Source organism: Lactuca saligna, chromosome 4 (assembly GCF_052625555.1).
Source record: "Lactuca saligna cultivar CGN05327 chromosome 4, ASM5262555v1, whole genome shotgun sequence".
NCBI lineage: Eukaryota > Viridiplantae > Streptophyta > Magnoliopsida > Asterales > Asteraceae > Lactuca > Lactuca saligna.
This window is the reverse complement of record NC_136420.1, coordinates 51,768,955-51,784,186: the sequence shown is the minus strand read 5'-3', so window position 1 is coordinate 51,784,186 and position 15,232 is coordinate 51,768,955. Positions and strand designations below refer to the sequence as shown.

The 15,232-nt window shown below is 32.9% G+C and overlaps 1 protein-coding gene across 4 annotated transcripts; it reads right to left on the bottom strand.

The window, feature by feature from the left end:
* Nucleotides 1–3,774: 3,774 nt before the first annotated feature.
* On the bottom strand, nucleotides 3,775–14,941 carry LOC145041832 (uncharacterized). 4 transcript variants are annotated; one of them, XM_078990034.1, is made up of 26 exons: nucleotides 14,636–14,941; nucleotides 13,737–13,817; nucleotides 13,518–13,655; nucleotides 13,337–13,447; nucleotides 13,208–13,258; nucleotides 13,033–13,133; nucleotides 11,140–11,236; nucleotides 10,910–11,041; nucleotides 10,548–10,823; nucleotides 10,345–10,423; nucleotides 10,169–10,257; nucleotides 10,009–10,092; nucleotides 9,807–9,881; nucleotides 9,654–9,701; nucleotides 9,414–9,509; nucleotides 9,094–9,323; nucleotides 5,946–9,007; nucleotides 5,790–5,866; nucleotides 5,601–5,681; nucleotides 5,442–5,513; nucleotides 5,251–5,356; nucleotides 5,099–5,153; nucleotides 4,860–4,988; nucleotides 4,594–4,711; nucleotides 4,437–4,513; nucleotides 3,775–4,340 (listed from the first exon to the last, which is right to left on the bottom strand). In XM_078990034.1, exons 1-26 carry the CDS (start codon nucleotides 14,801–14,803, stop codon nucleotides 3,926–3,928), a joined length of 6,048 nt encoding a protein of 2,015 aa, XP_078846160.1. In that variant the 5' UTR covers nucleotides 14,804–14,941; the 3' UTR covers nucleotides 3,775–3,925. The 4 variants fall into 4 exon arrangements, with proteins under 4 accessions (XP_078846160.1, XP_078846161.1, XP_078846162.1 ...); XM_078990035.1 differs by having other exon boundaries at nucleotides 13,744–13,817; nucleotides 14,636–14,774; XM_078990036.1 differs by lacking the exons at nucleotides 13,337–13,447; nucleotides 13,518–13,655; nucleotides 13,737–13,817; nucleotides 14,636–14,941 and having other exon boundaries at nucleotides 13,033–13,129; nucleotides 13,208–13,249.
* Nucleotides 14,942–15,232: the final 291 nt, after the last annotated feature.

Genomic DNA, 15,232 nt, shown 5'->3' with positions numbered 1-15,232 from the left:
GGATGATTTTTGGGCTTTTGGAAAGTATGAATTTATGGTTATGGTTTGGAACCCAACTGTTAACTGAGTGTTGTTTTGGTATTGTTTAGCTCGGGGATTCACTAGACCAGCAACCAGGGATTTTGCAGTGAGATTGAGCAGTTGAGGTGAGTTTCCTTACCATGTTTAGCGGGTCGAAGGCACCAATGCCGACCCATGATCTGTTCTGTTAGCTTACTTGTTGTCTGTGTGACACTAGTATGAGTATGTGCTTGTGTGTTGCTGGGCGGGGTCTGATGATTATCTTGTATGCTATTATCTATTATTAGATATGAACTGTATGTGGGTGGGGTCCGTATTCCGAGTTAGGGCGAGGCCCGTTATACTCATTGGATGGGGTCCGTCATAGGATTTAGGGTGGGTCCCTTTATACTCATTGGGTGGGGCCCATTATGTGTTTTATGTTTGGTATGTGGTATCTTGGGGAACTCACTAAGCTTTGTGATTACGGTTTTCAGTTTATGTTTTAGGTACTTCCGTTTCCAATGGGAAGAGCTCGGATGACTGCATTGCACACACCACATGGTTTCCTCTTTAGAGATATTACTCTGATTGATATGATGTTTTATTCAATTTTTCTCATTTGGATTGTATGGATAATGTTTTGGAATACTGTTTTATTAAATTAAAAATGAAAATTTTGGATTATGTTTTTGGGACGTTACAATTGGTGCTTGCTTTCAAAAGGAAGATTTGAATATTCAAGGTTGTTATATTTAATTATAGCTTAAGGTATATGTTTTTAGTCTAGTTGAATTACAAAATTAGTAAATTAGATCTTTAGTTTCATAGTATATTGTTATAATGAGAAAATGTCATAGATTTCTAGGTTGTATGTGCCCATAAATAATTTTATTCTGCTGCGAAATTTTTTGTTTTGTAATCTAAAAAACCCATCAATAATAGCAACCACATCAAACTATTATTATTATTAATTGTGTATTGGCCCTCATTATTTCTTTGTTATCCTTTCCGTTACTGATCTATAATAAATTGTTGAATTAGGTACACAGAAATCGTTAGATAATAAATACTCATAATAAATAGTATCTAAAGTCAAACACGTTTGTAAAAAGATAATAATATAATTAGAGAAAATGATAATCCTAAAATATAAAATGCTAATCCACCTTGTTAACAATATCAATATGTTCATTGTTGGTGTTTTAATGTCATCGGGTCATTTTACGTTATTGAAATTTATACAAGTTTTAATGGAAATCTGGCCTATAATAGTATACAAGTCATGTGGTATTGTGTGTACACTTGTCCTGAACATGTTGAATGGTATGGATCAATGGGCAACATACATTGAGAGGTTAGGGGACCCCATAACCTAAGTAGATCTTTGGACTATAAGTATGGATGAGCGTGATACATAACTGGTACCGATCCAATAACATCGAGTACCAAAATAGGTGAAAAAACAATACCAAGTACCAAATCAAACTAACTTTACAGGTAACAGTATCGGGTACAATTGTACCGATTTTCGATATGTGCACCGGTGTCAATGGTACCAAATCCTAAATTGCTCAATTTCATAGTACCAAGTACTCTCCCAAATCCTAAATTTCTCAATTTCAAAAGTTTGGTCACCTTTTGAACTTCTAAACATCATATATATGGGTATTTATTTAATTTTTGAACTCAGTGAAATTGGGGAACCTTATAAAAATATCAAAAGGTGGTGTTGGTGATTTTATTGTCACATGAACTCTTAATGTAAATGGAATTTATACTAATATCAAATGAGATTATGATTTAATACTAGTTATACACGTACTGAAATGGACTAAAACCATAATCTAATGCAAGTTAGATAGTGAATAATACACCCTTGTATAAGATGAGTTTGATCCTAAACACGAGACATATAGGTTAAGAGGCATCACTTTGAAACCTAAACAAAATTTTGTATCGGAATTAAAGTGGATCGTGTCGGATTTGAATTTAATTTAGACTATTCAGATCCATGTTTTAAAATCTGAAATTAATTTGGATTCATTTGATAAGATCATATCGAACCAGTACTTCCTGTGAGCAGTTTTTCCAGACCGATAATTTTTTCAAGAAATTACTGCCAAATCCTCTATGTTCATCAATCTTGACGTTCGTACACCGCTCATTAATCAAAAAGTATTTATTAATAATTATACTTTACATATCCTCAATAAATCCATAGATTATATTAATAATCGAACAGACAATGTTTCATACCAATTTTCTAATAAGCGAGGTACATCCTTGAAGGCCACTTGATGAATTTAGCATTGTTGATTTTAGATGATTAATAATTGTTCTTAACTTACAAAAACCATTATTTCCTTATCTTTATTCAATTTTTTTGGGTATTGTTATTGTATATAATAATTATATATCTGTTTTTTTTTGTTCTTCTTAGTCTTTGAGTTCTCCATACACATTTCTAGTTGAAAGGATTTGTCATTTTTGCATAAATTTGAAATGTCATTAGTTTGGATTATCCTAAATACAAAGTTTGTGACACTCGGACATCGGTAGCTTGAATTATTACAAGGACGATGAATTTACACAAAGTAGAAACAGCTCTAGCGGTATGACGAGACGTCTCCCTCCATGAGATTGAGGGTTCAAATCAATAGAACAATTCTATTTTAAAATACTTGTTTTCCTTAACAAAAGTTGTTACTATTATGTAAAATTAACCCTAATTAAAACTATCAACTGTGGGTAAACCACATTAACCATAAAAGGACATAAACATAGAGAATTGATATATTTTCAATGATTTGATTTTTTCCATATATTTTACCAAAAGGGAAATAAACTTTGATATAGATGGATCATGAGTGAAACAAAGCACTCAATTATATTCATGTATAATTAATCTTAATTTTGAAATATGTCATCTTTTCCACTTTTTGTGTATTGGATGACATTACCAAAATGTGACACATGATCACACCAACAATTACCAACAGAAGTAAGACTAGTGGATGCACCATAACGTCTTCAACCCACATCACAATGACAGTTATCATCATCAGTGACACCAATATTTGCAACGCAAACTTGTAAATACAGAATAACATCAAAGGTGTCATCACAAGTAACAAAAGCATAATCTTCATGAAGTCCAGCTCTGGCTTGTGGATCGCTACCCCGACCATGTTTGCAAATTCAACCAAGTTTGACAATCGACCAAAGAAAGTCTTTATGTTGTATTTAAATTGTTGAGCAACCAATCTCATGATTTTAGAACTATATGTTGCCTATATTAAAATGCAAATGGGTATTTATAGTTGAATATCTCACATTTATTTGAAAAGTTTTCATTGTATATTATAATATTGCATTAAAAAACTAGAAATTAATTGAAAATATAATTTATAAAATATTATTTTCATTTATTACAACCGACACGATTGAATTCAAATTGCTTTTTGGGAGTAAATGCACAAAAGTCCACGTATATCTCATTTTGAACAATCTTATCATATAAAAAGAAATATATTTTATAATAATATATTTTTCATGTTTGTTGAAATCCTATTAGTTATTGGTTAGTTTTATTCACATATTTTTTAAAATAAAAGAGAGGGACAATTTTGTAAAGTGACAACTACATTTTGCAATATTTGACTAGATTAACAAGCCAAATTTCTTTCTTTTTTTATCATTAAAAAATATAAAAATGAAAGAGCTTGAAAAGAAAACTTGGCTTTCCAGACTTTATTAAATAAATAAAAAAAATTATAAAAAAAAAAACAGTTGCATTAATAAGTACATTAAGAGGCCTGATTACAAATTGTAGAAAAAAAAAAGAAAGAGCCTTACAATAATAATAGCAAAAGAAAAGAAAAAGACTATTATGCCCCTAACCACTAAATATTAAATATGTTAACTAATGTCTTCTCTCCCATTTCCCTTCACGTCTCCCGTCTCGTTCTCTCCGCTCCATCACCTGCCTTGACTTGTTTCCCCTTGAAGCATTCCGTTGACCAGACCCAAAATTACCAGATTGCCCCTCCAATGCCATCATTACATCCGCTTCACCAACACTCCCTGTATCACCAGAATCCCTGCTCCCATCAAAGTTCTCTTCATAGCTACTGCCACCATCATCTTGGCGGTCACGCGGTTGTAGCAGAGTTGGCGGTTGGCCTGAAAATTGCCGCCCCCCTGACAAGACAATGGTCGGATTCGTGAAATCAGGCGGCAAACCACCACCACTACCACCGCTTCCGCCACTTGTTCTCAAGTTGCCTTCATTTGTTGATCTTCCATTATCCCTTTCACGATATCTCTCTCGAGGCCGACTGCATATAGGATCAATTAGAAACTGATTAATGTTTTTATTTATAGAATTAATATAATATAAATACATATTTAAAATATAAATACATATTACATACCTACTAGGACCAGAGGAATATTCCCTTCGTGATTGTGATCGGGATTCTGCCTGTTCTAGCTCGCGTTGGAGTTCTCTCTACAAGATAACAAGGGCTAAACGTGTTAAATAACAATAATCCAGGGGTGGTTTGTGGAAATATATTGATATGATGTTACTTGTGTTTTCTTTTCTTTCTCCATATCAAGATTGTGTTGAAGTTCCCTAGTTTTTGCACGTTCAATTGCAAGCAACTTTTGTCTCTCAATCTCCTTTTCTGTTTCGGCTGCCCTTTCCCTATCACAAGTTAAGATTCTTCATACATGAAATGGGATAAATGCAAGAAATAGCAACGTACTTTCATCCATTTGTTTTATCATATTCATATATGATAAGAAGAGATGAAAGTAGGATGCTATAATGAAAAATGAAGAAGAGATGAAACCTATCAAGTTCCTGAAGGAGTTCTGCTTCATGGAAAGCTGTCTCCTCTAAGTACTTTTGGCGTGCACGTCTTATCACCAATTTCTTCTGTCTGCGTGCTACAATTTCTTCTTTAAGCTTAGCCTTTTCCCTATTCAATATTAATAAAAAAATAATTATTATCTCCTTGAAGATTTATAGTGATGTGGAAGATTATTGATAAGAATTAAAGAGAAAAATGAAATAGAAAAGAGTACATACAGAGACTGAATGTGATCCTTAATTTCCTGAAGACGTTTATCTTCCTTCTCATAATCTGGATTAAACAAAGTAGCATGAATATAGTCATATGGAGATTAATTATAAATTCAAAAAAATATTGGGATTAAAATGGTGATGTAAGAGAATATTACTGGCTAGAAAAGGAAGCTTTCTCCAATCTGTGACATCATTAGATGACTCCTCAACAGACTGCTCTTTCTGTATTAGATCCATTTCAATTTCAGCCTCTTCAATTTCCTGCCACACATCATTCAATACATCTTATTATTATTATTATTATTTTTTTCTAAAACAATGCAAATATTGTAATGTTAGAACTTACCATAAGTTTTTCATCTGTTTTTTTCGAAAAGAAATCAAAGTATGATTGTACAGAAGTCAAATTTGCAAGGACCTGTCACATAAATTATAGATCAAATATAGTTAATCTTGATATGTGTTTTTCAAAGGGTATTATAGTCAATGAAAAGGTGTTGCTTACCTGAAGAAGCGTCTCACGCGTACTTTCAAAATCAGAGTCTTCTTTTTTTGAAAAATCTGAAGTCAGAACTCCCTTGAGAATCTTGATATGCAAAATTTTACATGTTAGAATAATGCATTAATATATAAATGCACTTTCTTTAATTAAAAACATATTTTTTTTGGTATATATAATCTTGGAAACACTTACCCCTTTGGCTTCATCTCCTTCACTTTTAAGCTTACATAAAGCTTCACAAGCACTCCGAACAATATCTTCACGCTTTCCTACATAAACACTTAGAAAAATCAGTGATATTTACAGATAATTATTTATATCTTTCCAATAAAGAAAATAAAAATATACCAGCTTCTGAAAGACCCAAAGTTTCAATATTTCTCCAAATACTTTGAGGAATCAGATGAACATCTTCAACAGGAGAGTAGAGACATATGTTCCCAATAAGAGCTAATGAAAGCTGCATAAAAGGTCCTTCACATGTCCGTTGACCAAGGTTGACCAAACACGGGAGAAAACTATCAGCTGCACCAAGAACAGATTGTAACTGTAGTCTCTCAGCAAACGGAACACATTTTACCAAAATAGCCATCGCACGTGTCCTCAAAACAGGCGACACATCAGATGAAGCTAGAACAACAATTCCATCCCATGTGCTTGAAACAAGAGAAGATAAAACTGACTCATCAGAGGGCAGTATCGTCATTTCACTCTCGGACTCCTGGCCCAAAAGATTTCCCAAGTGTTTGAGTGCTATGAAACGTTGTTCTGGTTCAACGTGACTCATCATTGAAGAAAACAGATCAATTAAAGAAGCTTCACTGGAGTGAAGATTGTGGGTCCCACTAGAAAGTAATGATGACAACCATTTATCTGTTTGTAACCTCCATGAAACTTTTGGTGCATTGCATGAAAACATCTTTATTGCTGAACAGATAAGAGAAATTACTTTATCTGAATCATAAAAACAAGGTGTCTCAAGTATGCAATCAAGAATTTCTGATGCAATCTCCCAACAACTGTTTTTTTGTAACACAAGAATCATTTCAGCAAGTTTTTCAAGACTGTTGCTCCATGAAAAGGTTGAATCTTTTTCTAACATGGATGATAGACATTTTGAGTACACAAAGCATTCTGCTGACGTGGCAGAGAGTTTTTTAGCAGGTTGATGATGGAGTTTCCAGCATAGCTCAATGGTTGCATTAAGTTTGGAGAGAAGAGTTTCTAGGGTTTTGGAGAATTCTGTTGTTTCTTCAACAGACAACTGATAAATGTCACTTGGCATTTCATCAAACACTTTGTATGCGTCTAACAGGAAACTTGAATGTGATTCAGATTTATCATTATCATCACATGATTCACCATTCATTTTGAGAGGAATGACACCTAATACTTGTAGTCTCTTAACTAGCAAACTTTTGCAGCTTTCCATAACTGTTTGAAATGCAGAAAGATAGTCATGGAAAGAATTTGTTGACTCAAATGTAGCAAAATCAGCCCAAAACACAAGCGATTGTAATATCTCCTGTTTCCTTTTTACTGATAAATCAAGAAAAACAGAGGCCAAAACAAGAATTGTTGGAGCCCTGCTATATTGTTCATCAGGAGTAACTTGATTTCTTATGTTAATAAAAAGCTCATAAAAGCACAAAGATTCAAACTCAACACATGAACCACCTTCCTCATTCAATGCCTTCTTCAAGGAATAAGATATGATTGGCTTTAACAAACACAAAACCGAATCAACAAACGCCACGTCAGCATACGAGGTTTTACACAACGACTGAAGCACTTGTACAACTCTAGGTATTTCAGGAACCATTGCTTCCATGTGTTCACTTACAATGGCTTCAAGTACATACAAAATAATTGCTTTTGCATTTTTCGCAAGAAACCCCTTAAATCTTCTAGAAGGTATGATGTCATCATCTTCTTTCAGTAAAGGCCATGAACATAACTCAGAAAACCAACACAACAAATCTGGTACAACACTAGAAGGAAGAACCCTCAATTGCAATCCAACAGCCTCCAATATAATCTCCCCAAACGCTTTAAATTGTTTCTTCAAATTTGGAAAAAATTGACTAATTTCAGGGTAGATAACACGAAAAGACTGGTCAACTTGTTGACCAGAAACATCATCGATAACCGCAAGTTCATCGGTGAAAATAGACAACAAGGTTGTTAACTGAGTCAACTCGGAAGCAAGAACGAGTCTTTCCTTTTGATATTGTTTAGCATTACGTGAAACTGCCATCCATCCAATAAATCGAACTAAAGGAGATGAAGAAGAAGAGAAAGAAGATATTTTGTTCACCCAAGTTGATGAAGGAACCAAATTACTAAATCGCCCCCCTTCATCACCTCCACTTGAAGCTATAACCAATCTTTGAAGAAGCATCCAGTGGCGTTCTACCTCATGTACCTTATTCAATTCCAATTCTAATGTCCCTTGATGACAATAAGATACAAGAAGATCGTTTAAATACTCGGAAGATTTTAATATGATTTCAATGATACGTTCAGGGGGGCAATAAAGTTTAGTTGCAGAGTGTAAAAGAAACACCAAACTTTGTAAAAGAATTTCACGCATCGAGTGTTGCTCTTTAAGCAAAGAATTTATCAAAAACTTGCATAATAATTCTTGATTTTGTCGAACCAAAGTGATGGCATCCATGGATGATGTATCTGTTAGAGAAAACTGCATGACATCATCGTTTTCATCAGAGATTATTTTCTGATACTTGTGATCTAATTCAGCAGCTTCTAGAAGAATTTCAAGAACGATTTTGTCACGCTTTTTTTCAATACGCGCTATAGCTTCCAAATTACTTTCGTTTTTCTCCAAAATTCTTCTGATTTCTGTGAAGTTATAGTTATGATGAGTCTTTATGATGTTGTCTTTGAAAGACATCAAAAAGAAGGGATTTACATAGCACTCTGCAGCCAATAACAGAGCATCTATAGAAGCATCATGGCTTTCAGAAGTGATGTCACTCTGTGAATGTAAATCGAAAGCCACACGTTTAAATTCAGAGGCCCATAACTCACAATCACTGTAACTCATAAGATGTAGACACTCTGTATGCAACTTAGAGTACTCAATCGCACTAAAACTTTCATCCTTTTTCATGGTTATTTTTTTATCGATTAAATGTTTCTCTTCTGTGTTTGCATCAGAAACATGTGTAAGCACCATGTCCTTGAGTTCAGGTGGAGCAAAAAGAACGCTGACATCATCAAAAGTATCCTGCTTAGCTGTATCAGAAGTGTCTGTTGTCTTTCCATCAACATCGTCTTGAGAGGAAACATCTGGTGGTTGAGGGTCCATGGTTAGAGAGGTGGGAGATTTTCCGAGGTCAATGTTGGGTGGTAATTGCATGTGAGGTTCCAAAATTGAGAGAAGTACACTGCAAGAGAAATAATGAAAAGATGATGATTTTATGAGTATGATAATTAATAAATAAAATGTGGATTGGATTGGATTGGATCTTACATAGGAGCAACTGAACCTCGCCTCCATTCGGATTCCAATGATGGGAGAATGGCTGATTTTGTGACAGCTGTACCGATCACATTTAATGCCACATTGCAATTCTGTTCTTGATTATCATGAAAAATTGGAGATACATCTCCAAAGGGTATTGTGGTCTTTACTGGGGTTAGAGCTGGATCAAGGAAAGGCTCTAGAATTTCCAAAAGAAAGAGAATTTGATGCTTAACATCCTGAAAAAGAACATATTGTATATATAATTAAAAGTAAGTTGAAAATCTGACATGATATAAGTAAATAGACAATAAGACAATAAGACATACCTTATATTTTGCCATTACATTGTCCATATGCCCAGATAATGCCAAAACAATGTACTTAAGAGCAGCACGTGAGTCGCCTATTGCATGACGACTACCCTAAAAACCAATCAGAAATTTCACATAATATGTTTGGAAAATGGATTCCCAACAAAGAAAATTAAATATAAATGGAAAACTCCAAAACTGAAGAAAAAACACGGGCCTCAAGAGAGAAAAATCCACTATATGAAGTAGACTTACATGGATTACACCTAAAAGGTCCTCAACAAGCTCCACAGCTAAATCCACCTGGAATTTTTTTCAGGAAAGGACGTGAGCTTTTCTAGTTGAAATAAAATTTTAAAAATAATGTAATATGAATATGAGGTAACTTGATATTTTATCTTGCATCACCTTTGCGGTTACTTGACCTAACCATGGTCCAAGTACACCAGTACAGAGGTCAATCAGGACACATGCAGCCTTGGCCTGCAAACCATAGGTTAGGATAATATAATAAATTAATAATACAAATTAGCTATATAATGTGATATGGTAAAGTAAGTGAAAACAAAAATAATTAAATAATTAAATAAAAAAAAAAAAAAAAACAGACGTGTGATGGTGAAAAGGATGACAAGTAGCCAGCACATCCGTGAAGCAGTGGACGATACATGGGAGAAGTTGATGTCACCACAATCTGCAATTAAATTAAATTAAGTAAACATTCCAATTTTGAAATGATTTAAATTATTTAAAAAAGAAAAAAGGAAAACCTGAGAGAGAGCATGTTGCACAAAGGGTTGTCTCCATGCAGAGAAACTGTCATCAACTTGACCCCAACTGTTAAAATTAGGACGAAGTGCTGAAACAAGTAAGAGAATATTAAAAATAAAAAAATCAGCTGAGAAGTGAAAATTAAAATGTTTACAGATAAATTTCTAGTAACAACCTGGCAATAAAGCTTGTATGAGTGGCAATGTGGGCCAGAATTCAGAACTGTTTCCAGCCAATTTGCTGCAAAGGAGAGGCTGTAACATAAATAAACTTATCAAGAATAGTAATAATAATAATAATAATAATAATAATAATAATAATGTGTTTTAGTAAAAAAAAATATTTTCTAAAAAAAATAAAATAAAAAAAGTAACTTACTTGGGATGCACAGGCGAAAAGAACATGTAGAATTCCTTCTTCAACTGCCTTAATGTCTAGCAGTTGAAGATATTTAAAGTCCCAGTGATCATCATTTACTACCCGAAACTCCTCTCCAAATAAGTCTGAATAATCTGTGGTTTGAGTAAGTGATTCAGAGCTTGTGGCTTTTTCATTAGTTATTGCTGACATGGCATCGGAATCAGATGAAGGGATAGACACTTGTTGCATTGTGGTGGGATGTTCCACTTCAAGCTTCAGTAAAACTTTACAAGCCTGAGATATAGAACAATGTTTATTACCATTGTATAAGGAAGATCCAAGGGTATTTTTGTCATTTTGACCATATATAAATTTATTACCATTCTGCAAACAGTTCCTAGATGAGAATCTTTGTAAGCCTTTCTTAGCAATAAAAGGATTGCATCTGATCGGAAAACTGTGGAAGTGGAAGTGTGAGGGGAAGTGGATGTTGTGTTACGTGATCTCCTTGGCTGAGGGTAAAAAAGGAACATTGAAAATATTAGTCATCTGAAAGAGAGAACTTTCTAGTTTCTAGGTTCTACATGCAGGGGCAATTTTGGGAAACTACCTCAAAATTAGAGGAAACGGTTAAAGCTGGTGATGGAAGACTGTTTTTAGATGCTTCGGTGTCCAATGTGTTGTTGCCTGCTGATTTGGCAGTTTCCCTGTAATGGATTAAAATTATTACTATGGAAGTTTAAATTGTCATATTTAATATATTTTATTGTAGCAATATTGGTATTGTTTAATATATTTTCTCGAATGTCAAATGCACTTTTTTATCAAAATACTTTTTTTATTTATACAAAAAAAAAAACATAATATGTTTTTCAATTTCTACAAAAAGCATAATATTTTCAAAATTTTGCATTGTCTAAGAAACTACAATTTTGTGTTGTAAGTTCTCAAACCTTATTATTTATATATGTTTATTCTTAACTAAGGTTAATAACTTTGATTATAATCTATACAAATTTTAATTTTTGTTTATATATAGAATTGATCGTTGGTATTTAAAAAAAAAAAAAAAAAAAGATCTTTCTTCTAAGGCTATGTTTGGCAGACTAGCTGAAAAGCTAGTTGGTAACTGAAAAGCGAGTTGATAGCTGAAAAAGTGAAAAGCTAGCTTCTAGCCGGCAAAAAATGACGTTTTGTAAAACTAACTAATAAGCTAGCTAGAAGATATAAAATGACATAGAAGGACATTTAGAAAAATATGTTTTTACTACATTTGGAAAATTTTAAAAAATCTCCTGAAAAGCTACTCTAAGTAGCTTTTTAAAAAGCTAGCTTATTAGCTAATTTTTGGCCTGCCAAACATGACAATTTAAAAAAGCTCGAAAAATAAGTTAGTGTATTAGCTAGCTGTGACGCGTCAAACACAGCCTACGGCTATATTTGGCGTGCCGCAGCTAACTAATAAGCTAGCTTATTTTTTGAACTTTTTTAAGATGTCATGTTTAGCAAGCCAAAATGTAGCTTAAAAACTAGCTTATAAGCTAGCTATTTGAAAAGCTACTTAGACTAGCTTTTCAGGAGCTTTTTTTTTAATTTTCCAAATATACCCTTAATTAATTATAAACATTATATTTTTCTCAATGACCTTTTATATAATTTCATATCTTTCAGTTAGCTTATCAGCTACTTTTTACCAAACATCATTTTTTATCAGCTAGATTATAAGCTAGCAGCTAACTTTTAAGCTAGTACGCCAAACATGGCCTAAGTTAAGTTGTAGTTATAAATATTGAATTTTTAAACAAATGGAAACATTTTCCAAGATAGAATGGAAAAACCTTAAGAGATTCAGATTAATTTCATTATCAAATGTGTGTGTGTGTATATATATAGTAACATGAAAACATCCAAAAAATAACATATTATAATTCTAATATATTATTAATTGTTATCAGTGTTGCAAAATTCACAAGGCGTTCCTAGTTCCATCAAGTAGCGAGTACTCGGCCTAGGTGGGGAGTACTCAGATCGGATAAATTATAAAGAAATTAATTTTGGAAAAGTTATGTGTATGTGTGTGTGTGTATATATATAGTATGTTCATTAAATTTTACAACAAAACAATAAAAGGTTCAATAAATAACTAAATATATGATATGTATTAGTTACAAAACAATAATAGTTGTTTTTCTAAGTAAAAAATCCCAAGTTTGACCGATTTGACCAAGTTTTTCCGAGTATGGAACAAATGTGAAACTTAGTTACTATCTAGTGACATTCTCCCTACTATTCATCTACAACTTTCCTCTAATACCATTATCAAAGACATCGCTACATATGCTTCTATATCTGTTGATATACAAATTGTCTTCTAATGGAAAGTTCATAACACACCTTAATTATTGATTGTGGAACATCGTTACAACCCATACATTAAAATTAAACCACTTAATGAAGCCATTAAAAAGTTGGAAACAATAAAAATTACAATCCTTATACTGACCTCTCATTTAGTACATGAAGAATTGGGTAAAAGGGTCCCGCAAGCATAGCAAGAAACCTTAGAGTAGATTCTTGAGCCTCTGGAAAACTGTTAAGATCTGCCTGCACACAATAGTAACTAAGTATTTTAAAAAATAAAAAACACAAAACTTCAAAATCAATTATAAAAAACATACCTCAAGTTGGGGAAGAAATGTCACCAACCGATTTGTCATATCTTGAAGCAGCTATAAATTAATAAAGTTAGATGAAAAAAATATATATTGAATATTGATAAAATCTACACAATCAATTTATATTTCCACCTGAAGATGAATGTCATCTGTGTCTTGTTTGTGAGAAATGATTTGTGGCAATAGGTGATTAATAACTGGTTGAAATTCAGGTTCTAGACCAGTAACAGGAACACCAATCAGCTGCAAAGAAAGAAGATGTTTAACAAAAGATTTTTTTTTTTTTTAAATCATTTTTAAAATAAAATATTACCTGAATGAAGAAAATAGCTATGGGATTTCCCCTTAAACAAGATATCCTCACATATCTACATGCAGTATAGTTCATGGGGTACATCATATCACGGCGGGGTGCTTCACACCGTGGCCTAACTTTTATAAAAGTCTCTGGCTGTAAAAATAAATAAAAAATGTAAAAGAGAAAAAAAAAAAAAAAAGGAAATTAAACTAGAATGAAATTAAAAACTCTTACCTTATACCTTAAGCCAACTGAAATTTCCCATTCCAATACGGATTTATTGTATATCCTGATGTGTGACAACAGGCAAGGCTCCTACATTTAAAAACATGATTTAATAAAGTATAAAGTATAAACATGTTATGGTTATAACTTATAACTTATAACAGATGTTTATTGAAGATGATGACAATGAAATTAAGAAGAAAGAAGCTCCTTTTTGCTTAGTTTAATGTTTTCACAATAAAACAGCATGTATTATAATTTATAAGCAAGCTAACTTTTAAGTTTCTTCAACGCGTTACTAGTTACGTTACGTGAATTCAATTATATTAGGTTTATTAAGTAAATTAATAATTATTGAACCTTATTGAGAAATTCAATAATCACTAAAACAGTGTCTTTAAAACCTATGAGAAGCGGATTACAATTATGGTTACACTATCACAAATCCTTCTAACCAATATGGATTTAACATATCACCAAAGGTCAAACTCACAAGAAAAGTCAAGTGATATTCTATTTAGTATTTACTTTTACTACATAACTACAGCCTAAGTAAGAACAGATGTTGTTTCTTTTCTGTTTGTTCCAATGAAAGACAGGTCCCCCCTCAACTTTGGCACTACAGTTTGCTATGGATCTCCCAATTTCCATTTTAATAAAGCAGGATAGCAGTAGAACACTTATTAATCATAACAAGAGTGAAAACTCGAATGTAATTGGGGAACAGCAGCATATGTCTACTTAAAAGATCATCAAATGTCACGATTGCAGTTCCTCATACCCTAAACCATGCTAATATAACAGTGCCCTATCATTAAGAGGGGCGCAACAAAACAAAACCTTAAATTGAACCCATAAGCAGCTCAAGCAATTAGAATAAAAGAAGAAATAAAGCAGAGAAACTGTACATCGAGTTCAAGCAAAATCCATTCTTTGGTATTGGTAGCTGTGGACCAATGATTACGGAGGTCAATGTCAAGAACATGAGAAGCTTTCTGCGATGGCGATTCTCTGGAAATGCCCTTTACTTTGTAAGTTAGGGGTTTCACCCGTGGCTCTAATTCCACTTCATGCATCTCCAAATGAAAGCTTTCTAGGTTCTGCAAATCTCTCTTGTCGCTCTATAATTAATCCAATGGGGGGTTTTGAGCTTGCCGGAGTCGGAAAGACAAAGGTTTTACTGTGTGTGTTTTGTTTGTCAATCGACCGCTTCTTTATATTCTTCGGAAGAACGGATTACAAAATCAGAAGAATTTTTTATTTTTGTACATTTATAAATTTTACTGAATATATGAAAAACATGTTTTTTTTTTTTTTAGCATATAAATGGAATTTTAATAATCAAAATTATTGTATAATCTTTATCTTTATTATATATATTAAAAAAAAAAACTTGATTGCATCATCTTCAAGTATCAAACTGTTGATTCCATTTTATTCTTAGATTTTGCATCATTAGATCTTGTGACATCCGTATATTATACGGGTTAATTTAAAAAATGATT

What these genes read in the sequence shown, in the direction of transcription:
- LOC145041832 (XM_078990034.1), bottom strand. Translation starts at nt 14,803, where the DNA reads ATGCATGAAGTGGAATTAGAGCCACGGGTGAAACCCCTAACTTACAAA. An exon ending in CATTTCTTCCCCAACTTGAG is followed by an intron (nt 13,134 to 13,207) that starts GTATGTTTTTTA and finishes TATTGTGTGCAG; the next exon opens with GCAGATCTTAACAGTTTTCC. An exon ending in AGAAAGAAAAGAAAACACAA is followed by an intron (nt 4,514 to 4,593) that starts GTAACATCATAT and finishes GTTATCTTGTAG; the next exon opens with AGAGAACTCCAACGCGAGCT.